Raw genomic sequence first — 27,080 nt, 5'->3', positions numbered from 1 at the left:
ATTATTTAAAATCTTTGCATTTCAAGTTTTTTAGAATCTTTGGATTTTGGAATTTCTCTAGAACTTTTAGAACCTTTGAAATAATTAAAACAGAATGTTAAAATAACTTTTGTATTTTTAAAATCTTTTGCGACTTTGAGATTTTTAGTCTTTATACTCTAAGAGTATTTAGAGTTTTTGGTCTGTAGAGTCTTTAATCTCTTCAGACTCTTCCGATCTTTGAAAATTTTGGACACTTCGGAATTGCTAGAAGTTTTCCAGAATCATTAGTACTTCCAAGTTCATTAAAATTTTTAAGATTTTGTTGGATCTTTCTTTTATTTAGAGCCTTAGAACTGGAGTGTTTTTAGAATTTGCAATTTCTAGTGTATAGAATCTTTAAGGTCTGCAGAATGTCTCTAGTCTCTAAAATCTTTGAAACCTTCTAAATCTTTCAAACCTTTGGAAACTTTGGAATCTTTAGAATTTCTACTATTTTAAGATTATGTAAATTTTTGAAATTTTGAGATTTTATATTTGGTTTTCTTTATCTTTCGGCATTTTCATAATTCATTTTCATCTTAAAAATTTCTGATTTTCCAAAATACATAAAATGACCAGAATTTCCAAATTTTACAAAATTTATAAACCTCCAGAGTCTCCGAATCTTTGGCAATTTTTGAATCTTTAGGATCTCTAAGATTTATAAGATAATAATTAGGGTGTTCAAGACCTCTAATACTTTTAGAAAAGCCAAAAGGAAAACTTTAGCTATTTTTGTAACTGGTGTTTTTCGTCTTCGGTTTTTATTCGTTTTTTGTTGTTTTTTTGGGGCTTCTTTGCCGTTTCTTGGTCCCACTTTTATAGCATTTTCGCCCTTGTTTTTCTTACTTTTTTTCGCTTTGACTTTTATGTTGCGTTTTTGCCTTTGTTAATATGTTTAATAGGGGCAAAATCACGCTTATCTGAGCAAGTACTAGCCCCGCCCACCCGCCCCCTATTTTCTCAGAATTTGTCATTTGCCAAAATAAGTTTTACCTTTCCAAGTACTAGCCCCTCCCCCCCGCCCTCTATTTTCTCAAACGGTATGACATTTGCCAAAATCACTCTTATCTGAGCAAGTACTAGCCCCGCCCACCCGCCCCTATTTTTTCAGAGGATATGTCATTTGCCAAAATATGACTTATCTTAGCAAATACTAGCAAGAGTACTACCCTCTGAGAAAATAAAGAACGGGTAGGCGGTGTTAGTACCTACTAACATAAGTTTTATTTTTTCTCGTTAAAAAGTGTACAGAAAATTATTCAAAAGAAAAAAACGGCTATAAAAAGGTGACAAAAAAAGCCATAAAAAAGGCAAAAAGTAAAGGCAACAAAATAGAAAAAACGACAAAACATGTAGAAAAATACCTCAAAAAAAAAGACAAAAAAAGTAGAAAAAAGCGCAGTTAAAAAAAGGTGTCAAAAAATCGATCAAAACAAAAGCGACGAAACGCTGCAAAAAATACCTAAAAAAAAAAGTAAAAAAGAAAAAAGCGATCTAACAAAGGCAAAAACGCAACATAAAAGTCGTTAAAAAAAAAACAAAAAAATTTCAAAAATTCCTTCACAAAGCGACAAAAAAGTGAGTAAAACAAGGCTGCAAAAAACGCAAAAAGGGCGAAAATGCTATAATAATAGGACCAAAAAACGACAAAGAAGCCCCAAAAAACAACAAAAAACGAATAAAAACCGGGGACTGCGACAAAAAACATCAATTACAAAAAAGGCAAAAGTTTTTCTTCTAAAAGCATTAGAGGTCTTGAACACCCTAATTATTTTCTTAGAGATCCTAAAGATTCAAAAAAATCCGAAGATTGGGTGACTCTGGAGGTTCATAAATTTTGGAAAATTTGGAAAAATTTAGGAAGTGCGAAAAATGCGGTAGGGGAACGAGGGGCTTGTTGTAACAGTTTTTAGGAAAACGAATATAATTTGGTATCTATTAGCTGTTTGACCATTATAAAAGTATCAATCGGTAGTCTAACTAAAAAAAAAATACTTGCCAAAATAAGACTGATTTTGGTAAATGATATACCTTCTACCATTAATTTTCTTAGAGGGTATCTCATTTGCCGAAATCAGTTTTATCTTGACAGCTACTAGTCCCGCCCACCCACCCTCTCTTCTCTTAGAAGGTATATCATTTGCCAAAATCACTCTTATCTGGACAACAACTAGCCCCGCCCACCCACCCTTTCGTCTCTTAGAGGATATATCATTTGCCAAAGTCACTCTTATCTGGAAAACTTCTAACCCCACCCACCCACCCTCTCTTCTATTAGAGGGTATCTCATTTGCCAAAATCACTTTCATCTTGACAGCTTCTAGCCTCGCCCACCCACCCTCTCTTCTCTTAGAGGGTATATGATTTGCCAAAATCAGGCAGGAATTTTGAATATTTTCTCTAGTGTTTAGTTTGGTTATGCTTTAATGGATTTTTCTTTTGTTGGTTTTGTTTGTGTTTATAATTTATAAATGTCTTATTAAATTTTTTCTCAGAGTATATGTCATTTACCAAAATAAGACTTATGTTAGTAGGTACTAACCCCGCCTATCCGTTCTTTATTTTCTCAGAGGGTAGTACTCTTGCTAGTATTTGCTAAGATAAGTCATATTTTGGCAAATGACATATCCTCCGAAAAAATAGGGGCGGGTGGGCGGGGCTAGTACTTGCTCAGATAAGAGTGCTTTTGGCAAATGTCATACCGTCTGAGAAAATAGGGGGCGGGTGGGCGGGGCTAGCGCTTGCTAAGATAAGACTGATTTTGCCCCTATTAAACATATTAACGAGCTAAATTCCTAAATCTGATTGAATATTTATTTTTTAACAACCCTTATGTCTAATAAAAATCCGGGACGGCAGTCAGATGGACAGACAGACGGAAACGGGAGACCTATTTTTTTGTAATCTAGGGGTCATGAAAGGTCGAGTAAACGTAAAAGTAGAGAGTCGGCCGATGGACTCGATTACAATACTTCCTTTCCTTACGCTTAGGAAGTAAAAAGCAATTAAAAAAGACAAAGTCAGCAAAAAGCCACTAAAAATAATAAAGTCTGTAAAAACTACATATTAAAAAAAAGACAAAAAAAGTAGAAAAAAGCGCACTTAAAAAAAGGTGACAAAAAATCGATCAAAACAAAAGCGACAAAACGCTGCAAAAAATATAAAAAAAAATAAAAAAGAAAAAGCCTAACAAAGGCAAAAACGCAACATAAAAGTCAAAGCGACAAAAAAGTAAGAAAAACAAGGGCGAAAATGCTATAAAAGTGGGACCAAAAAACGGCAAAGAAGCCCCACAAAAACAACAAAAAATGAATACAAACCGAAGACGAAAAACACCAGTTACAAAAATAGCTAAAGTTTTCCTTTTGGCTTTTCTAAAAGTATTAGAAGTCTTGAACACCCTAATTATTATCTTATAAATCTTAGAGATCCTAAAGATTCAAAAATTGCCAAAGATTCGGAGACTCTGGAGGTTTATAATTTTGTAAAATTTGGAAAAATTTAAAAAGTGGGAAAATGCGGTAGACCTAGAAATCTTGAATATTTCGGAAACGAATTTTAGAAATTTTGGAAAATCTGGAAATTCTGGTCATTTTATGTATTTTGGAAAATCAGAAATTTTTAAGATGAAAATGAATTATGAAAATGCCGAAAAGATAAAGAAAACCAAATATAAAATCTTTTTTCAAAGTTTCCAAAAGTTTGAAAGATTTAAAAGGTTTCAAAGATTTTAGAGACTAGAGATATTCTACAGACCTTAAAGATTCTATACACTAGAAATTGCAAATTGTAAATACACTACAGTTCTAAGGCTCTAAATAGAAGAAAGATCCAACAAAATCTTAAAAATTTTAATGAACTTGGAAGTACTAATGATCCTGGAAAACTTCTAGCAATTCCGAAGTGTCCAAAATTTTCAAAGATTGGAAGAGTCTGAAGAGATTAAAGACTCTACAGACCAAAAACTCTAAATACTCTTAGAGTATAAAGACTAAAAATCTCAAAGTCTCAAAAGATTTTAAAAACACAAAAGTTATTTTAACATTCTGTTTTAATTATTTCAAAGGTTCTAAAAGTTCTAGAGAAATTCCAAAATCCAAAGATTCTAAAAAACTTGAAATGCAAAGATTTTAAATAATCCAAAGACTCTCAAGAAAGCAAAACTCTAAAAATCGTAAAGATCTGAAGAATGCTTTCTTTAATTTTTATAAATTCTAAAGGCATTAAAGGCCTAATTATTATCTCATAAATCTTAGAGATCCTAAAGATTCAAAAAATCTCGGAATTTCAAAAGTTTCCGAAGACTCTAAAGACCGAGAGATTCTACAGACCTTAAACTCTAAAAATTTCACACTTTATAATATTTCTAGTAATTCTAAAGTGTTCAAAATTTCTAAAGATTGGAAATACTCTAAGGACTTGAGAACTTTGAGGGTTCTAGAGAGTTTAAAATGTCTAACGACTCTAAAGACTTTAAATACTGTACGGACTTACACGTTAATAATATTTTTTAAATGCTGTCCCAAATATTTCAAAGATTCTAGAACTTGTAAAAATTTTAAAGATTCCAAGGACTCTAAACAAAACAAAAATCCGAAAAATCTGAAGAATGCGCCCTTTAATTTTCACCTTTATCACATTTTCGGTGATAAAAAATAGCTACAAAAATATAAGAGAAAAGATGAGAAAAAAGAGACGGACAAACCCGAATTGAAAAAAAAATAAAAACAAGCAGCAAAAAGGGCGACAAAAAAACAATAAAAAACGACCTCAAAACTGCTAAAAAAGACACAAGTGGAGAAGGTGACAAAAACAGTAATAAAAATGACAAAAAAAACCTACAACAAAGCGACTAAAAAAATGGCAACAAGAACATAAAAAAAGTCAAAAAAAAAACATGATTTGAAAAAAAGCGACAAAAAGTGGTTAGAAAACTGTGTTAAAAGAACGGCTAAAACCCGATAAAAACCAGGACAAAAAAGAGCACAAACAAACGCTAAAAGGTGACAAAAATAAAATTGAGAAAAATAAGATGACAAAAAATGGACGACAAAACGGGAGCAAAAAAATTGTAACAAACAAATGAGCGAAAAAACGTGGTACAAATAGAGAAGTAAAAAACGACCAAAAAAAACTACCTAAAAAAAACAAAAAGGTAAAAAAGGAAAACCGCCACTAAACAAGAAAAAAAGATGCCAAAAAACGCCATTTAAAAAAAGGCGTCAAAATTGACAAAAAAAATGCTATAAAAAAAAGCGACAACAAACGACAAAAAAGTTAATCCAACCGTTAAAAAGTCCACAGAAAATTATTCAAAAGAAAAAAACGGCTATAAAAAGGTGACAAAAAAAAGCCATAAAAAAAGGCAATAAAATAGAGCGAAAAATTGGCGATAAAAAGAGGTTAACAGTCACAAAAAGAAATGGCGACAAAAAAGTAAACAAAATGTCGATAAAAGAAAAAACGACAAAAAATCTAGAAAAATACCCCCAAAAAAAAAACAAAAAAACGTAGAAAAAAGCGAACTTAAAAAAAAGTGTCAAAAAATCGATCAAAACAAAAGCGACAAAACGCTGCAAAAAATACCTAAAAAAAAGTAAAAATGAAAAAAGCGATCTAACAAAGGCAAAAACGCAACATAAAAGTCGTTAAAAAAACCACAAAAAATTTTCAAAAATTCCCTAACAAAAAGGGCGAAAATGCTATAAAAATAGGACCAAAAAACGGCTAAGAAGCCCCCAAAAAACAACAAAAAACGAATAAAAACCGAAGACTGCGAGAGGTAAAAGTTTTCCTTTTGTCTTTTCTAAAAGGATTAGAGGTCTTGAATACCCAAGTTATAAATCTTAGAGATCCTAAAGATTCAAAAAATTCCAAAGGTTTATAAATTTTGTAAAATTTGGAAAAATTTAGGAAGTGGGAAAAATGCGGTAGACCTAGAAATCTTGAAAATTTCGGAAAAGGTTGAATTTTACAAATTTTGGAAAATCTGGAAAATCTGGTCATTTTATGTATTTTGGAAAATTGAGAAAAATAAGACGACAAAAAATGGACGACACAACGGGAGCAAAAAAATTGTAACAAACAAATGAGCGAAAAACGTGGTACAAATAGAAAAGTAAAAAACGACAAAAAACTACCGAAAAAAGACAAAAAAGTGAAAAAGAAAAAACCGCAACTAAATACGAAAAAAAGGTGTAAAAAAACGCCATTTCAAAAAGGCGTCAAAAAGTGACAACAAACGACAAAAAAGTTAACAAAATCCTTAAAAAGTCCATAGAAAACTAGAACAGAATAAAAAAGACTATAAAAAAGATGACAAAAAAAGACATAAAAAAAAGCAAATAGTAAAGGCGAAAAAGACGGGGTAAAAAGTCACAAAAAAATGACGACAAAAAAGTAAACAAAACGTCAAAAATGTAGTGTTAAAGTAAAGGTAAAGAAGCACGCTATGCATATGTTTCAAGTGAGTTTTTCTAATCCGAATTCATCGGCTCATCCCTTCCAATATCTTGATGATGTCATCTGAAAATTTTGTTGAGCAAAGCTTGCTTGAAATTATATTTCATGGCATATTCAATGATACGTATACAAGGTTATCACAAAAAAATAAATTAGTAAGGCAAATTTTACAGTTTATCTTAGATTCTTGGAATTTTAAAAAATGCGTTGCGATATGCAACGTGTTTTCCGCTTTAATAATGTATTTTTCAGATTTATTAAAAAAAAAATGACTGAATCAATTAATTATATTACTGATTAAATTGAAAATGATTTATGTACAGGCGATATAATAGAAAAATAAAATTATCAAAATCCAAGAAAGTGCAAGGTGAGGGAAATCTCGTATAATTCCCAGTTAAGTTTTTGGAAAAAAGTTATTTGATATGGGCACCACAAATATACTGTATGTTCGAATAACTTAGTGTTACTACCACGGTAACAATTTTCATTTTGTGACGTGTTATCTGATAAATGTTATAAATAATTATGTAACCATTTACTGACAAAACTTATCTATTTTTGCAACAGAGTTGATATCAAATCATAAGTGCCAAACAAACAACTATTTTTTTTTTGTAAACTGATTGATTCAGTGCTTTAGATTATTTACTTCCATAGTGTGTTCATGTTTTGGAAGATAATAATTTTTTAAAATTTTAGAAAAACTAGATGATAAGGCAAAAGCTTTAGTTACTCCAGTTTGCATAACAAACTACTCGAAGTCTCAAAATACACATAAAAATAACAAAATGGGTACTAGTGTCAACTCTACTAGAAGCCGAGACGTCACTTACACACATAAATCACTCAAAAAACACGCGTATTTACTGCACTGTATGCAAAAAATGTGTGTGAATCATACGAATAATCATTCAGTGACAATTCATTTTCGAAAAAAAAAATATTTTCCATTTTCAGGATTCAACGATAACATACCAGAAAATTTCTGTACTTTTTGCGCCAAAGTCGCTCTATATATAAATCCACGCAAGTACAACCTACTAGTTAAGATTTTGTTAACGTCGCGATGTTAAGCAAAACCGTCTTTTTAGCACTCCTGGCCATCTGCTCAGGAGTGGAATTTCAGATACAGAACACAGGCAACTTCGACATTTGGGTTGGAATCCTGGCCAACAGCGGCCTTCCTCAACTGAGAAACGGGGGTTTTGACCTACCAGCAGGACAAAAGGTAAGTAGCTACCTTAATTTATTTTTAGGCACCAAATTCGGTTTAGGTTTCTGTACAAGCCCCCGAAAACTGGGGAGGCCATTTCTGGGGTCGAACAGGCTGTAACCCAGGCACCAAACACTGCGACACCGGCGACTGTGGTAACAAGCTCGAATGCAACGGTGCTGGAGGTGCACCCCCTGTAACTCTGGTGGAAATCACCCTCAAAGGAGCAGGAGGAAAAGACTACTACGACGTTTCTTTAGTCGACGGTTTCAACATCGTAGCTTCTGTAATTAACCTACCCTTTTAAATTTTGTATCACCTTCTAATCTAAACTTTGACAGATCGAACCCATCGGTGGTCAAGGTGACGGCAGCCAGTACAGCTGCAAGAAAGACGCTTGTTCGAATCACGACATAATCAATCAGTGTCCCGATCCTTTGAAACTCAAGAACGGTCAAGGGACTGTCATTGCTTGTAAGTCGGCTTGTAATGCTTTTAATACTGATCAGTACTGTTGTCGCGGTGCTTATGGTACTCCTGATAAGTGTAAGTCGTCCACTTGGCCTGTGAATTACCCGAAGTTCTTCAAGGATCGGTGTCCTGATGCCTACAGCTATGCGTATGATGACCACAAGAGCCTTTTTACTTGCAAAGCCGAAACTTATTTGATCACGTTCGGTTAAAAGTGTTGTTCTGTAATGACGTGGAAAAGCAATAATAATTCAATAAAATGGTAGTTCTAATTGCAGTTCTATAAGAAAAAGTGAGAAAAATAGATGACAAAAAAGGGATGAGAACGCATTAAAAAAAAATTGGTCTAAAGAGTTTAGACAGTACTTTCCTCGCTGTCGGAAACTTGACGACTGCATGCCTATTGTGTTTTTTTTTCTATTTACATTTTTGTAGTGGGAATTTAAAAAAAAATTGTGATGACGTCATCAACATTTTTGCAAAGACACGTATATCAGTTGGGATAGATGTAGTGTAATACTAAGAATAAAATTATTGTATTCCCAAATTTTCGGGAAAATGAATTGGGTCGTTTTGAATATTGATTTGTTATAATCAATAAAATAACGAAACAATTTACTCACGTATACGGCGCCGGTGTGTAATATCTAGAGAGCGGATTTCTGTCGGGCTAGGCAAGACCAAACTCGGTACGGCTCGTACGGGATGCGAATTCATTGCGGTTGCGGACTGCACTTCGTTTATTTGAGATTAGAATAACGCTGTTTCGTTGCACTCTGCTGTTAATTCCCGTTCTCATTTACTTAGCCGTTTGATTAATAAATCGTTAATTACATTTATGGAATTAGTACTGATTAAATTCAGTGATTATCTATCACCCGCTACTGAGTCCCGGCGATCCAGCACGTCCCCACCTATAATCGTGACGTAGCCCGACAAAAATCCGCTGTCTAGTAATATGAAAGGCAACTGAAAATCGTTTATGTATAAACATTCTTAATTTAAGATGACAAGCGTAACAGCATACGTGAGAGTCAAACAGAGAAACCGTAAACAAAACGACCATCGGTTTTATTGCTTCGACTTCCGCTTATTATATAAAACATTGGGTTTTATTTTAATTCTTGACGGTGAAATTCACAATTGGTTGATTATAAACATGTCTATTTCACATTCGCGGAACCAAGTGAGCGCATAAAACAAATGCAGGTCTGTAATGTTAAAGTCGATGTAAATAAGCGTGCTACCCTTATGTTTCAACCGAGTTTTTCCTTTAACAAATTTTGTGTCTACCAAATTGGGTTGGTTGGGGTGTAATACTAATAATAAGTGTTGCCTTTAATTTAATCAATAAAATAAATTGACTTCATTAATTTTTTTGAACCACCTCTTAAGAAAATCTAAAAAATATTAATGGAATGATAAATCACAAGTACAAACTCATCATATTTTTTGCATTTTAGATAGGATTTATTCAGCAAAATTTAAGGGTCACGTCATCAATTTTTTTAGGAGGGATGAACAAATACATTTTGAACAAAAGTTTACCAAGCTTATAATAACTTTAAAATATTCCCAAGATTTCAAAGCATTCGGTTTTGTAATTCCTGATTAAATCGATAAAATAAATTCACGCCTTCATTAATTTTTTTCAGTCACCCTGCATATGCAAATCCAAAAATATGAATGGAATGATAAATCACAAGTACAAACTCATCATATTTTTTGCATTTTAGATAGGATTTATTCAGCAAAATTTAAGGGTGACGTCATCAATTTTTTTAGGAGGGATGAACAAATTCATTTTGAACAAAAGTTTACCATGCTTATAATAACTTTAAAATATTCCCAAGATTTCAAAGCATTCGGTTTTGTAATTCCTGCTTAAATCGATAAAATAAATTCACGCATTCATTAATTTTTTTGAGTCACCCTGCATATGCAAATCCAAAAATACTTTTGAGCTGACGTCATCAGTTTTTTGTAGAAGATAACCAAATATATTTTGACTAAAAATTTATTATGCTCTTTATAACCTTAAAACATCTGCAAGATTTCTAAGCATTCGGTTTTGTAGTTCCTGATTAAATCAATAAAATAAATTTACGCATTCATTAATTTTTTTGAGTCACCCTGTATATGCAAATCGAAAAAATTTGAATGGAATGATAAATCACAAGAAGAGACTCACCATATTTTGTACATTTTAGATAGGATTTATTCAGCAAAATTTTGTGGTGACGTCATAAATTATTTAGGGGGGACGACCAAATACGTTTTGATCAAAAATTTACCATGCTTATAATTTTAAAATATCTTCAAGATTTCGAAGCATTCGGTTTTGTAGTTCCTGAGTAAATCAGTAAAATAAATTTACGCTTTCATTTATTTTCTTGAATCACCCTGTATATGCAAATCCAAAAAATATGAATGGAATGATAGATCACAAGTACAGACTGATCATATTTTGTACATTTTAGATATGATTTATTCGGCAAATTTTGGAGCTGACGTCATCAAGTTTTTGGAGGGGATAAGCAAATATATTTTGTCTAAACATTTATTATGCTCTTTAAGTCTTTATAACCTTAAAACATCTGCAAGATGTCAGAGCATTCCGTTTTGTAGTTCCTGATTAAATCAATAAAATATATTTACGCATTCATTAATTTTTTTGAGTCACCCTGTATATGCAAATCCAAAAAATATGAATGGAGTGATAGATCACAAGTACAGACTCATCATATTTTGTACATTTTAGATATGATTTATTCGGCAAATTTTTGAGGTGACGTCATCAAGTTTTTGGAGGGGATAAGCAAATATTTTTTGACTAAAGATTTATGATGCTCTTTATAGCCTTAAAACATCTGCAACATTTCAAAGCATTCTGGTTAGCAGATTAAAAATTAAATTTCAAAATATTGTTTTACAATTTTGATTTTTTTCCAAAAATCTGGACGTTTCGGGTGAAAAGTCGATTCAGAGTTGTAAACTACATGTGTAGGACTATGTTATTTTATACAATTGAAAACCCATTTACTATGTACAATTTTGAAGTGACGTCATCGCATTAGTGGTGGGGATGATTAGACAAATTTTGGTTAGCGTTTTACCATCTACATGATATTCTTAATATAAGTACAAAATTTCACAACAATCGGTCGAGTACTTTCGGAGATTATCTGTCTAATAAAAATCCGGGACGGCAGACGGACAGACGGACAGACGGACGGACAGACGGACAGACGGACAGACGGACAGACAGACGGAAATGGGAGACCTATTTCTTCGTCTTCTAGGGGTCATGAAAGATCGAGAAAACGTAAAAGTAGAGAGTCGGCCGACGGACTCGATTACAATACTTCCTTTGCTTACGCTCGGGAAGTAAAAAAGAAAAGATGTAGCGGAAAAGACAAAAACGTTAAAAAATGCGATAAAAGTAGGATAAGAAACGATAAAGAACCCGCCAAAACGTCAAAAAACTAAAGTCTCTAAAAATTACCAAAGAGACAAAAAAAAAGCGAGAAAAAAAGAAACACCATACAGCGACCAAAAAATTACGACAAAAAAGTGAGAAAAAGTCAAAAAGCGACGAAAATGTCCACAAAAAAACAACAAAGAAGTCTCTAAAACCGACTAAAAACCAAAAAACTGCGACAACAAACGTCAGTTATAAAAAAGTGAGAAAAAAAAGATGACAAAAGAAAGGACGAAAAAAACGTGAATTGAGAAAAAAAAGTAAAAAAAGGCAAAAGAAAGGCACAAAAATTGTAACAAAAAGGGGTCCAAAAATGCGGTTTAAATAGAGAATTAAAAAACACCAATTAATGTTTAAGTCCACAAAAATGACTAAATAAAAAACCAAAAGCGAAAAGAATTCCCAACAAACCAACCAAAAAAGATGTCTAAAGCCGACAAAAAACGCGATTTAAAAAAGACGACAAAAATGCATTTAAAACTGTGATTTAAAGAGGTCAAAACACAACAAAAAGTTCACAAAAAAGACTACAAAGAAAGGCCCTAAAAACGACGAAAAAGACAAAAAGTTCGCAAAAAAAGTCACATAAAAAATGACGATACACAAGTGAGAACGACGAAAAAGTAAAAGAAGTCCAAAAACAAGTCAAAAAAATCTCGAAAAGTGACAAGAAATCGATTTTAAAAAAAGCAACAAAAAGTGGTAAAAAAGAGCGAAAATGTGAAGTAGACCGGCAAAAATTGTTACTATTATTATTGTTATTATTAAAGATAATTTCCCAACGAAGCAGTCCATTAACAGGGAAAGTATAACAAGTAAATATCTCAGATCAGACGATATCGAACAGATATTTTGCTTAACTTTGACACCGGAACTAAATAAAAAGAAATGAAAAAATTACAGACGTAAATATTATGGAAATAAAAAATATGTGGTATAAATAGAAAAGAAAAAAACGACAAAAAAATACCCAAAAACAAAAAGTTTGTGAATTAAAAAACACCGATAAGTCCAAAAAATGACTAAAAACTACCTAGAACGACTAAGGACAAACGTGAAAAAGAATCACAACAAAGCGACTAAAAAAGTGAAGGGAAAAAAGATGCGAAATGGCGATGGAAAAGGTGCAAAAAGTGGCAAAAAATGTGATTAAAAAAGGACTAAAAACGACAAAAAGTTCACAAAAAAATTACAAGGAAACTCTCTAAAAACGACTAAAAAGACAAAAAGGTGACAAAAAGGTCACAAAAAAGGCCACTCATAAAAAAGATATAAACAAAAAGTGACAAAAATTGGCGATAAACAAAAGTGAGAGAAAAAGATCACAAAAACTACCTAAAAATGCGTAAAAAAAAGAAAGTGAAAGTGACAAAAACACGGTGTCAAAAAGGGACAACTGATTTTAAAAAATTTAAAGAGCGAAAATGTGTTTAAAGTAGGACTAAAAAATACGGCAAAAAATTCACAAAAAAAATAGGAAAATTCCTAAAAACAGTTAAAAAAAAAAGAAACAAAAAAGTTGCTAAAAAACGATCAGTTATAAAAAAAAGACAAAAAAAGGTGATAAAAAGTGGTTATATAAAAGTAAGAAAAAAAAAAGACACAAAAAAAACGAAAAAACGTGAATTGAAAAAAAAAAGTAAAAGGCAAAAAAAATTGTAACAAAAAAATGTGACAAAAAGGGGTCCAAAAATGCGGTTTAAATAGAGAACTAAAAAACACCAATTAATGTTTAAGTCCACAAAAATTACTAAAAAAACCAAAAGCGAAAAAAATTCCCAACAAACCAACCCAAAAAGATGTCTAAAGGCGATAAAAAACGCGATTTAAAAAAGAGGACAAAAATGTAATTGAAACTGCCATTGAAAAAGGTCAAAAAACAACAAAAAGTTCACAAAAAAACAATATAAAGAAAGTCCCTAAAAACGACGAAAAAGACAAAAAGTTCACAAAAAACGCCACTTATAAAAAAATTGGCGATAAACAAGTGAGAAAACAAGATGACAAAAAAGGGACGACGAAAAAAGTAAAAGAAGTCCAAAAAAAAAGTTAAAAAAATCTCAAAAAGCGACAGAAAAATCGATTTTGAAAAAAGCGACAAAAAGTGGTAAAAAAGAGCGAAAATGTGTTTAAAGTAGACCGACAAAAATTATTATTATTATTATTATTATTATTATTATTATTATAGATAATTTCCCAACGAAGCAATCCATTAACAGGGAAAGTATAACAAGTATTTAAATACCCAGACTTTAAATTACTCAGATCAGACGATATCGAACAGATATTTTGCTTAACTTTGACAAAAAGTGAAGGGAAAAAAGATGCCAAAGGGCGATGAAAAACAATTTAAAAAAGGTGCAAAAAGTGGCAAAAAATGTGATTAAAAAAGGACTAAAAACGACAAAAGTTCACAAACAAACTACAAGGAAACTCACTAAAAAGACAAAAAGGTGACAAAAAGGTCACGAAAAAGCCACTCATAAAAAACAAAAACTGACAACAATTGGCGATAAATAAAAGTGAGAGAAAAAAGATCACAAAAGAGGGGCGAAGAAAAAAAGTAAAAAAGGTACGAAAAAATGCTATACAAATAACAAACTAAAACAGGAGAAGTCCACAAAAAGACAAAAAACGACCTAAAAATGAGTAAAAAACACAAGGTGAAAACAGTGACAAAAACACGACAAAGATTTCCAAAAGGGACAACTGATTTTAAAAAACTTAAAGAGCGAAAATGTGTTTAAAGTAGGACTAAAAAATACGGCAAAAAATTCACAAAAAAAAGGAAAATTCGTAAGAACCATTAAAGAGACAAAAAAGGTGCCAAAAAACGGCACTTATAAAAAATAGCAAAAAAGAGGTAAAAACGGTAACAAAAAAGGTGATAAAAAATAGGGTAAAAAAATCCGATATAAATACAGAACAAAAAAACAAAAAAAAAAAGCAAAAAAAGTGGTAAAGAAAAGGCGACATAAAACCGACAAATAAATCCACAAAAAATCAAAAGTCACTTGAAAACTACTACCAAGACAAAAAACAGGTAGGAAAAAAAAGTGACAACAAACGATACTTAAAAAGAGGCGAAAAGAAAATGCGACCAAAAGTGGCGATAAAAAAGCGATAAAATAGAACGAACAACTGGGGGGAAAAAGGGACAAAAAAATAACGCGACAAAAAAGACTAAAAAAATATGGTAACTCGTCAGTAAGATTCATTCCAAAAACTTGATGAGCTTTTCTCGAAATAGTAAATAGTGATGAAGTAATGGTAAAGAAGCATGTTATGTGTACGTTTCAAGTAAGTTTTTCCATAACAAAATGTTGGTATGATGTCATCAACATTTTAGAAAGGTCAACAAAAAGGAAAAAGTGACAGAAAAAAACACCAAAAAAAATGCGATAAAAACAAGACAAGATGCAGCGGAAAATGCAAAAAGGTTAAAAAATGCGATAAAAATAAGATTAAAAAACGATAAAGAACCCGCCAAAATGTCAAAACACTAAAGTCTCTAAAAATTATTAAAGAGACAAAAAAGCGAGAAAAAAAGAAACACCATACAGCTACCAAAAAATTACGACAGAAAAGTGAGAAAAACTCAAAAAACGACGAAAATGTCCACAAAAAAAAACAACAAAGAAGTCTCTAAAACCGACTAAAAACCAAAAAACTGCGACAACAACCGTCAGTTATAAAAAAAGACAAAAAAAAGGTGATCAAAAGTGGTTATATAAAAGTAAGAAAAAAAAGACAAAAAAAACGAAAAAACGTGAATTGAAAAAAAAGTAAAAAAAGGCAAAAAAATTGTAACAAAAAAAGGTGACAAAAAGGGGTCCAAAAATGCGGTTTAAATAGAGAACTAAACAACACCAGTTAATGTTTAAGTCCACAAAAATGACTAAAAAAAACCAAAAGCGAAAAAAAGTCCCAACAAACCAACCAAAAAAGATGTCAAAAGGCGATAAAAAACGCGATTTAAAAAAGACAACAAAAATGTAATTAAAACTGTGATTAAAAGAGGTCAAAAAACAACAAACAGTTCACAAAAAAGACTACAAAGAAAGTCTCTAAAAACGACGAAAAAGATAAAAAGCGACAAAAAGCGGTAAAAAAGAGCGAAAATGTGTTTAAAGTAGACCAGCAAAAATTATTATTATTATTATTATTAAAGATAATTTCCCAGCGAAGCAATCCATTAACAGGGAAATTATAACAAGTAAATACCCAGACTTTAAATTACTCAGATTAGACAATATCGAACAGATATTTTGTTTAACTTTAACAAAAAGTGAAGGAAAAAAAGATGCCAAAGGGCGATGAAAAACAATTTAAAAAAGGTGCAAGAAGGGGCAAAAAATGTGATTAAAAAAGGACTAAAAACGACAAAAAGTTCACAAAAAAACTAGAAGGAAAATCTCTAAAAACGACTAAAAAGACAAAAAGGTGACAAAAAGGTGACAAAAAGGTCACAAAAAAGGCCACTTATAAAAAACAAAAAGTGACAAAAATTGGCGATAAATAAAAGTGAGAGAAAAAAGATCACAAAAGAGGGGCGATGAAAAAAAAGTACAAAAGTGACAAAAACACGGCACTAAAAGAGCGAAAAAAAAGGTGCCAAAAAGGGACAACTGATTTTTAAAAATTTAAAGAGCGAAAATGTGTTTAAAGTAGGACTAAAAAATACGCCAAAAAATTCACAAAAAAAAAAATACCTAAAAACAATTAAAGAGACAAAAAAGTGCCAAAAAACGGCACTCATAAAAAATAGCAAAAAAGAGGTAAAAATTGTAACAAAAAAGGTGATAAAAAAGGGGCGAAATATTGTGGTATAAATACAGAACAAGAAAACAAAAAAAAAGGCAAAAAAAAGTGGTAAAGAAAAGGCGACATAAAAACTACAAAAGTCTACAAAAAATCAAAAGTCTCAGAAAACTACTACTAAGACAAAAAACAAGTAGAAAAAAAATGTGACAACAAACAATACGTAAAAAGAGGCGAAAAGAAAAGGCGACCAAAAGTGGCGATAAAATAGAACCAACAACTGGGGGGAAAAAGGGACCAAAAAATAACGCGATAAAAAAGACTAAAAAATATGGCAACTCGTCAGTAAGATTCATTCCAAAAACTTGATGAGCTTTTAAATTGTTGGTATGATGTCATCAACATTTTAGAAAGCTCAACAAAAAGGAAAAAGTGACAGAAAAAAACACCAAAAAAAATGCGAAAAAACAAAACAAGATGCAGCGGAAAAGGCAAAAAGTTTAAAAAATGCTATAAAAGTAAGATTAAAAAACGATAAAGAACCCGCCAAAACGACAAAAAACTAAAGTCTCTAAAAATTACTACAAAGACAAAAAAAGCGACAAAAAAAGAAACGCCATACAGCGACCAAACAATAGTGAGAAAAAGTCAAAAAGCGACGAAAATGTCCACAAAAAACCAACAAAGAAGTCTCGAAAACCGACTAAAAACCAAAAAACTGCGACAACAACCGTCAGTTATAAAAAAAGACAAAAAAAAGGTGACAAAAAGTGGTTATAAAAAAGTAAGAAAAAAAAAAGACAAAAAAGGGACGAAAAAACGTGAATTGAGAAAAAAAATTAAAAAAAGGCAAAAAAAATGTAACAAAAAAAGGGGTCCAAAAATGCGGTTTAAATAGAGAACTAAAAAACACCAATTAACTAAAAAAAAAACCAAAAGCGAAAAAAGTCCCAACAAACCAACCAAAAAAGATGTCAAAAGGCGATAAAAACGCGATTCAAAAAAGACGACAAAAATGTAATTAAAACTGTGATTAAAAGAGGTCAAAAAACAACAAAGAGTTCACAAAAAATACTACAAAGAAAGTAAACTAAGAAAGTAACTAAAAACGACGAAAAATATAAAAAGCACAAAAAACGCCACTTATAAAATAATTGGCGATAAACAAGTGAGAAAACAAGATGACAAAAAAGGGACGACGAAAAATGAAAGAAGTCCAAAAAAAGTCAAAAAAATCTCAAAAAGCGACAAAAAAAAATTGATTTTAAAACAAGCGACAAAAAGTGGTAAAAAAGAGCGAAAATGTGTTTAAAGTAGACCGACAAAAATTATTATTATTATTATTATTAATATTATAGATAATTTCCCAACGAAGCAATCCATTAACAGGGAAAGTATAACAAGTAAATATCCAGACTTTAAATTACTCAGATCAGACGATATCGAACAGATATTTTGCTTAACTTTGACAAAAAGTGAAGGGAAAAAAGATGCCAAAGGGCGATGAAAAGCAATTTAAAAAAGGTGCAAAAAGTGGCAAAAAATGTGATTAAAAAAGGACTAAAGACGACAAAAGTTCACAAACTACAAGGAAACTCGCTAAAAAGACGAAAAGGTGACAAAAAGGTCACAAAAAAGCCACTCATAAAAAACAAAAACTGACAAAAATTGGCGATAAATAAAAGTGAGAGAAAAAATATCACAAAAGAGGGGCGAAGAAAAAAAGTAAAAAAGGTACGAAAAAATGCTATACAAATAACAAACTAAAACAGGAGAAGTCCACAAAAAGACAAAAAACGACCTAAAAATGAGTAAAAAACACAAGGTGAAAACAGTGACAAAAACACGACAAAGATTTCCAAAAGGGACAACTGATTTTAAAAAACTTAAAGAGCGAAAATGTGTTTAAAGTAGGACTAAAAAATACGGCAAAAAATTCACAAAAAAAAGGAAAATTCGTAAGAACCATTAAAGAGACAAAAAAGGTGCCAAAAAACGGCACTTATAAAAAATAGCAAAAAAGAGGTAAAAACGGTAACAAAAAAGGTGATAAAAAATAGGGTAAAAAAATCCGATATAAATACAGAACAAAAAAACAAAAAAAAAACAAAAAAAGTGGTAAAGAAAAGGCGACATAAAACCGACAAATAAATCCACAAAAAAAGCATGCTATGTGTATGTTTCAAGTGAGTTTTTCCGTAACAAAATGTTGGTATGATGTCATCAACATAGAATAACAACGTAGAATAAAATTATTATTAAATTATTATTATTAAAATTATTAAAACATTTTAGAAAGGTCAATAAAAAGGAAAAAGTGACAAAAAACACCAAAAAGCTACAAGAAAATGCGATAAAAACAAGACAAGATGCAGCGAAAAAGGCAAAAAGGTTAAAAAATGCGATAAAATTAGGATAAGAAACGATAAAAAAACCCGCCAAAACGTCAAAAAACTAGTCTGTAAAAATTACCAAAGAGACAATAAAAGCGAGAAAAAAAGAAACGCTATACAGCGACGAAAAAAATAGGACAAAAAAGTGAGAAAAAGTCAAAAACCGACGCAAATGTCCACAAAAAAACAACAAAGAAGTCTCTAAAACCGACTAAAAACGAAAAAACCGCGACAACAAACGTCAGTTATAAAAAAAAAGACGAAAAAAAGATGACAAAAAAAGGACGAAAAAAACGTGAATTGAAAAAAAAAGAACGGCAAAAAAATTGACAAAAAAAGGTGACAGAAAAAAGAAAAATGCGGTTTAATTAGAGAACTAAAAAACACCATTTAAGTCCATAAAAATTACTAAAACCTACCTAAAACTACTGAAGAAAAAAACAAAAGCGAAAAAAAATCCCCAACAAACCAACTAAACAAGGATGTCAAAAGGCGATAAAAAACGCGATTTAAAAAAGTGGCAAAAACTGCAATTAAAATTGTGATCAAAAGAGGTCAAAAAACAACAAAAAGTTCACAAAAAACACTACAAAGAAAGTCTCTAAAAACTTCGAAAAAGACAAAAAGGTCACAAAAAAGGGATGAGGAAAAAAGTAAAAGAAGAGGCAACGAATGCGATAAAAATAGAAAACTAAAAAACCCAAAAAAGTAAAAAAATCTCAAAAAAAAACACAAAAAAATCGATTTAAAAAAAAGCGACAAACAATGGTAAAAAAGAGGGAAAATGTATTTAAAGTAGATCAGCAAAAATTATTATTATTATTATTATTAAAGATAATTTCCCAACGAAGCAATCCATTAACAGGGAAAGTATAAGAAGTAAATACCCAGATTTTAAATTACTCAGATTAGACAATATCGATCAGATTTTTTGCTTAACTTTGACACCAGAATCAAATAAAAAGAAATGAAAGAAATTACAGACGTAAATATTATGAAAATAAAAATAAAAAAGCAGAAAAAAATAAAGAGAAAACACATCTTAGCAGAAACAACGAATGTTAATTAAATTAATTATTAAGGTATATTCCACAAAAAAAAACTAAAAAAAATCCGTAAAAACGATTAAAGAGATAAAAAAATTGACAAAAAACGTCACTAAAAAGTAAAAATTAAAAAAGTAAAAAAAAAATTGGCAAAAAGGGGTAAAAATTGGATTAAAAAAACTGAAAAAAGGGCCGAAAATATGTGGTATAAATAGAAAACAAAAAAAAAAGAACGATAAACAGTCCATCAAAAACGACGAAAAAAAACTATTCAAAAACAAAGTCTCTAAAAAAGTAACAAAAAATGTCAAAAAGGGACAAAAAACGCGGTTTAAGTAGTAAATTAAAAAACACTAATAAGTCTACAAAAATGACTAAAAACTACCTAGAATGACTAATAAAAAGACAAACGTAAAAAAAAAATCCCAACAAAGCGACAAAAAAAAGTGAAGGGAAAAAAGATGCCTAAAGGCGATGAAAAACACAATTTAAAAAAAGTGACAAAAAGTGGCAAAAAAATAGGACTCAAAACGACAACAAGTTCACAAAAAACTACAAGTAAACTCCCTAAAAACGATTAAAAAGACAAAAAGGTGACAAAAAGGTCACAAAAAAGGTAAAAAAAGTGACAAAAATTGGCGATAAACAAAAATGAGAAAAAAAAAGATGACAAAAAAAAGGGGCGAAGAAAAAGTAGAAAACGGACGAAAAAATGCTATACAAATAACAAACTAAAAACCGACAAGCCCACAAAAAGACAAAAAACGATGTAAAAATGAGTAAAAAAAAAGAAAGTAAAAAAAGTGACAAAAACACGGTGTCAAAAAGGGACAACTGATTTTAAAAACTTTAAAGGGCGAAAATGTGTCTAAAGTAGGACTAAAAAATACGACAAAAAATTCGCAAAAAAAAAATAGGGAAATTCCTAAAAACAATTAAAAAGACAAAAACGGGGCCAAAAACGGCACCAGAATCAAATAAAAAGAAATGAAAAAAATTACAGACGAAAATATTATGAAAATAAAAAATATGCGGTATAAATAGAAAACAAAAAAAAAACGATAAAAAACTACCCAAAAACAAAAAGTCTGTGCATTAAAAAACACCGATAAGTCCAAAAAATAACTAAAAACTACCTAGAACGACTAAGAAAGACAAACGTGAAAAAAATCACAACAAAGCGACTAAAAAAGTCAAGGGAAAAAAGATGCCAAATGGCGATGAAAAACAATTTAAAAAAGGTGCAAAAAATGGAAAAAAATATGATTAAAAAAGGACTAAAAACGACAAAAAGTTCACAAAAAAACTCTCTAAAAACGACAAAAAAGACAAAAAGGTGACAAAAAGGTAACAAAAAAGGTCACCAAAAAATGACAGAAATTGGCGATAAACAAAAGTGAGAGAAAAAAGATCACAAAAGACGGGCGAAGAAAAAAAGTAAAAAAGGGACGAAAAAATGCTATACAAATAACAAACTAAAAAACGACAAGTCCACAAAAAGACAAAAAACGACCTAAAAATGAGTAAAAAAAGAAAGTGAAAAAAGTGACAAAAACACGGCACTAAAAAAGCGAAAACAAGATGTCAAAAAGGGACAACTGATTTTTAAAAATTCAAAGAGCGAAAATGCGTTTAAAGTAGGACTAAAAATTACGCCAAAAATTCACAGAAATAGGAAAATTCCTAAAAACAATTAAAGAGACAAAAAAGGTGACAAAAAACGGCACTTATAAAAAATAGCAATAAAGAGGTAAAAATTGTAACAAAAAATGTGATAAAAAAGGGGCGAAAAATGCAGTCTAAATACAGAACAAAAAAACAAATAAAATCGCAAAAAAAGTGGTACAGAAAAGGCGACATGAAAACGACAAAAAAAAGCCCACAAAAAATCAAAAGTCACTTGAAAACTACTACCAAGACAAAAAACAGGTAGAAAAAAAAATTGTGACAACAAACGATACTTAAAAAGAGCGATAAAATAGAACGAACAACTGGGGGGAAACACTGTAAGATTCATTCCAAAAACTTGATGAGCTTTTCCAGAAATAGTAGATAGTGATAAAGTAATGGTAAAGAAGCAGGTTATGGGTATGTTTCAAGTGAGTTTTTCCGTAACAAAATGTTGGTATGATGTCACCAACATTTTAAAAAGGTCAACAAAAAGGAATAAGTGACAGAAAAAACACCAAAAAACTACAAGAAAAGGCGATAAAAACGCTCAAAAAAAAAACACAAGAAAAAGAGTGAAAAAGAATGAGAAAAAAAGGTGACAAAAATGAGACAAAAAACGCGGTTAAAAAAGAAAAAGGTGAAAACTGCAAAAAAGGGCGATAAAAAAGGCAGTAAAGAGAGGCGACAATGCGATAAAAACATGATAAAAAAATGACTAAAAAGACGGTGAGAAAAAAGTAACAGAAAACAAATAGAGCGAAGAAACGGCTATAAAAAAGACAAAAAAACTGGACAAATAAGACGATTAAGAATCGATTAGGAAACAAGAAGATGCGACAAAAAGAAACTGGTAAACCGCTAATCAAAATTCTAACCTGATGATGTCATCTTCAACTTCGTTGAACAATCTTGCTTGAAATTTATATTTCCTTGCATATTCACTGATAGGTATACAAGGTTATCAAAAAATAATAAATTTTGAAGTCAAATTTTATAGTTTATCTTGGATTCTACGAATTTTAAAAATGCGTTGCGATATGCAGTGTTGTTTCCGGTTTAATCATGGATGCATATTTTGCAAAATTATTTATACAGGATGTTACAAAAAAATAATGAATGAAACAATTAATTATAGTGACTGGATTAAAACTAATTTACATAAACGAATGTAGGCACCTCAGATATACGGTATGTTCGAATAAACTTCTAACTACGTACTATTATTATCCCGGTAGGTAACAACAGGTGTTATCTAATGAAACGTAATAAATAAATGTGTGAACATTTACAGGCAGAACTTATCTACTTATTTGTGCAACAAAATTGATATCAAATCGTAACAAATAATTAGTTTTCTTTATAAATTAATCGATTCAGTGCCTTAGAGTGTTTACTTTCAAAAGTGAGCTCATATTTTGGAAGATAATAATTATTAAAAATTTTAGAAAAACTAGATGATAACCGCAAAGTATTAATTTGTAGTCATCCAAAACAAACTACTTACTTAAAGATTAAAAATACACATAATAATAATAATAATAATAAAATGGGTAACAGCTGATAACTACGCACCTACAGCATTTTTTTTAACTTATCAAAGAACCAATGAAAAAATGTATGCTTATTTAGAACACGATATGCAAAAAATTTGTGTGAATAATGATGATACGAGTAAGTGGTTGCGTGAGGAGTATTTTCGGAAAACACAAAGCGAAAATATGCTCCATTTTCTGGATTCAACGATAACATACCTGAATAGCATACCTCATTTAAATTGTCTGCAATTTTTACACAAAATTTGCTGTATATAATAAATCGACGGAACCACAACCTAGTAGTTGAGATTGTATTAACAACGTCACGATGTTAAGCAAAACTGTCTTCGTAACACTCCTGGCCCTCTGCTCAGGAGTGGAATTTCAGATCCAAAACACAGCTAACTTCGACATTTGGGTTGGTATTCAGGCCAATCCAAACCATCCTCTGCTGAGAAATGGAGGTTTTGATCTACCACCAGGACAAAAGGTAAGTAGCTACCTTAATTTATTTTTAGGTGTCAAATTTGGTTTAGGTTTCTGTACAAGCGCCCGAAAATTGGGCAGGCCGCTTCTGGGGTCGCACAGGCTGCAACCCAAACACCAAACACTGCGACACCGGCGACTGTGGCAACAAACTCGAGTGCAACGGGGCTGGAGGTGCACCCCCTGCCACTCTGGTGGAAATCACCCTCAAAGGAGACCAAGGCAAAGACTTCTACGACGTTTCCTTAGTCGACGGTTTTAACATCGTAGCTTCTGTAATTAACCTCCTCTTTTGATTTTTGTGTCACCGTTTAATTTAAACTTTGACAGATTGAACCCATCGGTGGTCAAGGCGACGGCAGCCAATACAGCTGCAAGAAGGACGCTTGCTCGAATCACGACGTAATCAATCAGTGTCCCGACAAACTAAAAGTTAAGAATGGTCAAGGGACTGTTATTGCTTGTAATTCGGCTTGTAATGCCTTTAATACTGATCAGTATTGTTGTCGTGGTGCTTATGGTACTCCCGATAAGTGTAAATCGTCCGCTTGGCCTGTGGATTACCCGAAGTTCTTCAAGGATCGTTGTCCTGATGCGTACAGCTATGCGTATGATGACCACAAGAGCACTTTTACATGCAAAGCCGAAACTTATTTGATCAAGTTTGGGTAATAGGGTTATTTGTAACGAGGCGGAAAGGCAATAATTGAATAAAGTGGTAGTTGTAGTAGCAGCTTTAGTTTTTATTTTTTTAAGAAAATTAACAATTTTCTAATTTTTTCAAAAAAAGATCGTCAAAATCGGATATCAATTGGTGTCAAATTTTAGATAATTTTTCGCCAATTACGAATGCAAAATCGCCGTCACATTTATTTCAATAAACGTGAAAAGTGAGTTTACGATTTTCAAAGTTTTTTCCAAAATAATAAACGATTTTTCAAAAAAAAAAAAACAAGTGGCTGCCGAGATCCTTTAAAATTGGTGCAACAACAAAAGAAAAGGGGTCCAGGAGATTCTTTTAAACTACTTCAGAATAAAAACACATGGGATTCCCGAGTTTCCTTCAAACTACTTCAAAAACTACAAGTGGTTCCCGAGATTCTTATAAACTACTTCAAAAACGAAATAAAAGTGTTCTCCGAGATTCTTTCAAATGATTGCAACAACAAAACAAAAGGGGTCCAGGAGATTCTTTTAAACTACTTCAAAAACCAGACACAAGGGGTTCCCGAGATTCTTACAAATTACTTCAAAAACAAAATAAAAGGAATCCCCGAGATTTTTTCAAACTACTTCAAAAACCAGACTAAGGGATCCCAACGATTCTTTCAAACTATTTTAAAAACAAAGGAAAATGGATTATCGAGATTCTTTTAAACTATTTGAAAAAGTAAACACAAGGGGTCCAGGAAATTCTTTAAACCACTTCAAAAACAAAATAAAATGAGTCCCCGAGATTCTTTTTTACTTCAAAAACAATATAGCAGCGGAAAAAGCAAGAAAGGTGAAAAAATGCGATAAGAATAGGATTAAAAAACGATAAAGAATCCGTAAAAACGTCAAAAAACTATAGTCTCTAAATTTACTAAAGAGACAAAAAAAAAGCCAGAAAAAAGAAACGCCATACAGCGATCAAAAAAATTACGACAAAAAAGTGAAAAAAGTCAAAAAGCGACGAAAATGTACACCAAAAAAAAAAAAACAACAAAGAACTCGCTAAAACCGACTAAAAACCAAAAAACTGTGACAACAAATGTCAGATTAAAAAAAAGACAAAAAAAGGTGACAAAAAGTGGTTATAAAAAAGTAAGAAAAAAGATTACAAAAAAAAGGGACGAAAAAAATCGTGAATTGAAAAAAAGTAAAAAAAAGGGCAAAAGAAAAAAAATCCCCAACAAACCAACTAAAAAAAGGTGTCAATAATTCGATGTAAAAAACGCGATTTAAAAAAGGGACAAAAAATGTAATTAAAACTATCATTAAAAGAGGTCAAAAAACAACAAAAAGTTCACAAAAAACGAACTTTGACACCGGAATCAAATAAAAAGAAATAAAAGAAATTATAGTCGTATATATTATAAAAATAAAAATAAAAAAGAAGAAAAACACATCTTAGCAGAAACAACAAAGTTAATTAAATGAATTATTACGTTATATTCCACAAACAAAAAAACTAGAAAACCCGTAAAAACTATTAAAGAGATAAAATAGTTGACAAAAAAACACCACTTATAAAAAAAAAGCAAAAAAGAAAATGTGGTATAAATAGAAAACAAAAAAAAAACGACAATCAGTCCATTAAAACCGACAAAAAAACTACCTAAAAACAAAAAAGTCACTAAAGAAAGGTGACAAAAAATGTCAAAAAAGAGCAAAAAACGCGGTTTAAATAGAGAACTAAAAAGCACCAATAAGTTCACAAAAATGACTAAAACGACTAAAAAAACAAACGTGAAAAACATTCCCAACAAAACGACTAAAAAAATTGAGGGGAAAAAAAGATGTCAAAAGACGTTAAAAAGGCAATTTACGAAAGGCGAGAAAAAGTGGCAAAAAATGCGATAAGAATAATCTCTAAATTTTCTAAAAAGAGACAAAAAAAGCGAAAAAAACGCCATACAGCGACCAAAAAAATTACGACAAAAAAGTGAAAAAAGTCAAAAAGCGACGAAAATGTCCACCAAAAAAAACCAACAAACCTCAGTTTAAAAAAAGACAAAAAGGTGACAAAAAGTGGTTATAAAAAAGTAAGAAAAAAAGATTATAAAAAAAAAGGAACGAAAAAACGTAAAAAAAGGGCAGAAGAAAATTGTAATAAGAAAGGTGGCAAAAAGGGGACGAAAAATGTGGATTGAATAGAGAACTAACAAACACCAATTAAGTCCGCAAAAAGTACCTAAAACGACTAAAAAAACCAAAACCGAAAAAAAAATCCCCATCAAACCAACTAAAAAAAAGGTGTCAGAAATTCGATGTAAAAAACGCGATTTAAAAAAAGCGACAAAAAATGTAGTTAAAACTATCATTAAAAGAGGTCAAAAAACAACAAAAAGTTCACAAAAAGCGAACTTTGACACCGGAATCAAATAAAAATAAATGAAAGAAATATATTATAAAAATAAAAATAAAAAAAAAGAAAAAAAATAAAGAAAAACACATCTTAGCAGAAACAACAAAGTTAATTAAATTAATTATTGAGTTATATTCGACAAACAAAAAAACTAGAAAAATTCGTAAAAACGATTAAAGAGATAAAAAAGTTGACAAAAAACACCACTTATAAAAAAAAGCAAAAAAGAAAATGTTGTGTAAATAGAAAACAAAAAAACGACAATCAGTCCATTGAAACCGACAAAAAAACTACCTAAAAACAAAAAAGTCACTAAAAAAAGGTGACACAAAATGCCAAAAAAGAGCAAAAAAGCCCACAAGGAAACAGCCTAAAAACGATTAAAAAGACAAAAAGGTGACAAAAAAGCCACTTATTAAAACAACATAAAAACAGAAAGTGACAAAAATTGGCGATAAACAAAA

The 27,080-nt window shown here is 31.0% G+C and overlaps 3 protein-coding genes across 5 annotated transcripts in view; 2 read left to right on the top strand and 1 right to left on the bottom strand.

Annotated features, from left to right (window-relative positions):
* LOC135128706 (uncharacterized) overlaps positions 1–27,080 on the bottom strand; it is a 309,373-nt gene that overhangs the window by 160,310 nt on the left and 121,983 nt on the right. The gene's annotated exons all lie outside the window — the stretch shown is intronic.
* LOC135129064 (uncharacterized) lies at positions 7,455–8,428 on the top strand. The gene is made up of 3 exons (XM_064056146.1): positions 7,455–7,717; positions 7,764–7,988; positions 8,044–8,428. Exons 1-3 carry the CDS (start codon positions 7,556–7,558, stop codon positions 8,383–8,385), a joined length of 729 nt encoding a protein of 242 aa, XP_063912216.1. The 5' UTR covers positions 7,455–7,555; the 3' UTR covers positions 8,386–8,428.
* On the top strand, positions 23,148–24,272 carry LOC135129065 (uncharacterized). Its single transcript, XM_064056147.1, has 3 exons — positions 23,148–23,550; positions 23,597–23,821; positions 23,877–24,272. Exons 1-3 carry the CDS (start codon positions 23,389–23,391, stop codon positions 24,216–24,218), a joined length of 729 nt encoding a protein of 242 aa, XP_063912217.1. The 5' UTR covers positions 23,148–23,388; the 3' UTR covers positions 24,219–24,272.

This window comes from Zophobas morio, unplaced genomic scaffold (genome assembly GCF_036711695.1).
Source record: "Zophobas morio isolate AGI-343-1 ecotype UQ-CSIRO unplaced genomic scaffold, CSIRO_AGI_Zmor_V1 ptg000014l, whole genome shotgun sequence".
NCBI lineage: Eukaryota > Metazoa > Arthropoda > Insecta > Coleoptera > Tenebrionidae > Zophobas > Zophobas morio.
Note: the sequence above shows the minus strand (reverse complement) of the source record. Positions and strands in the feature narration are given on the sequence as shown.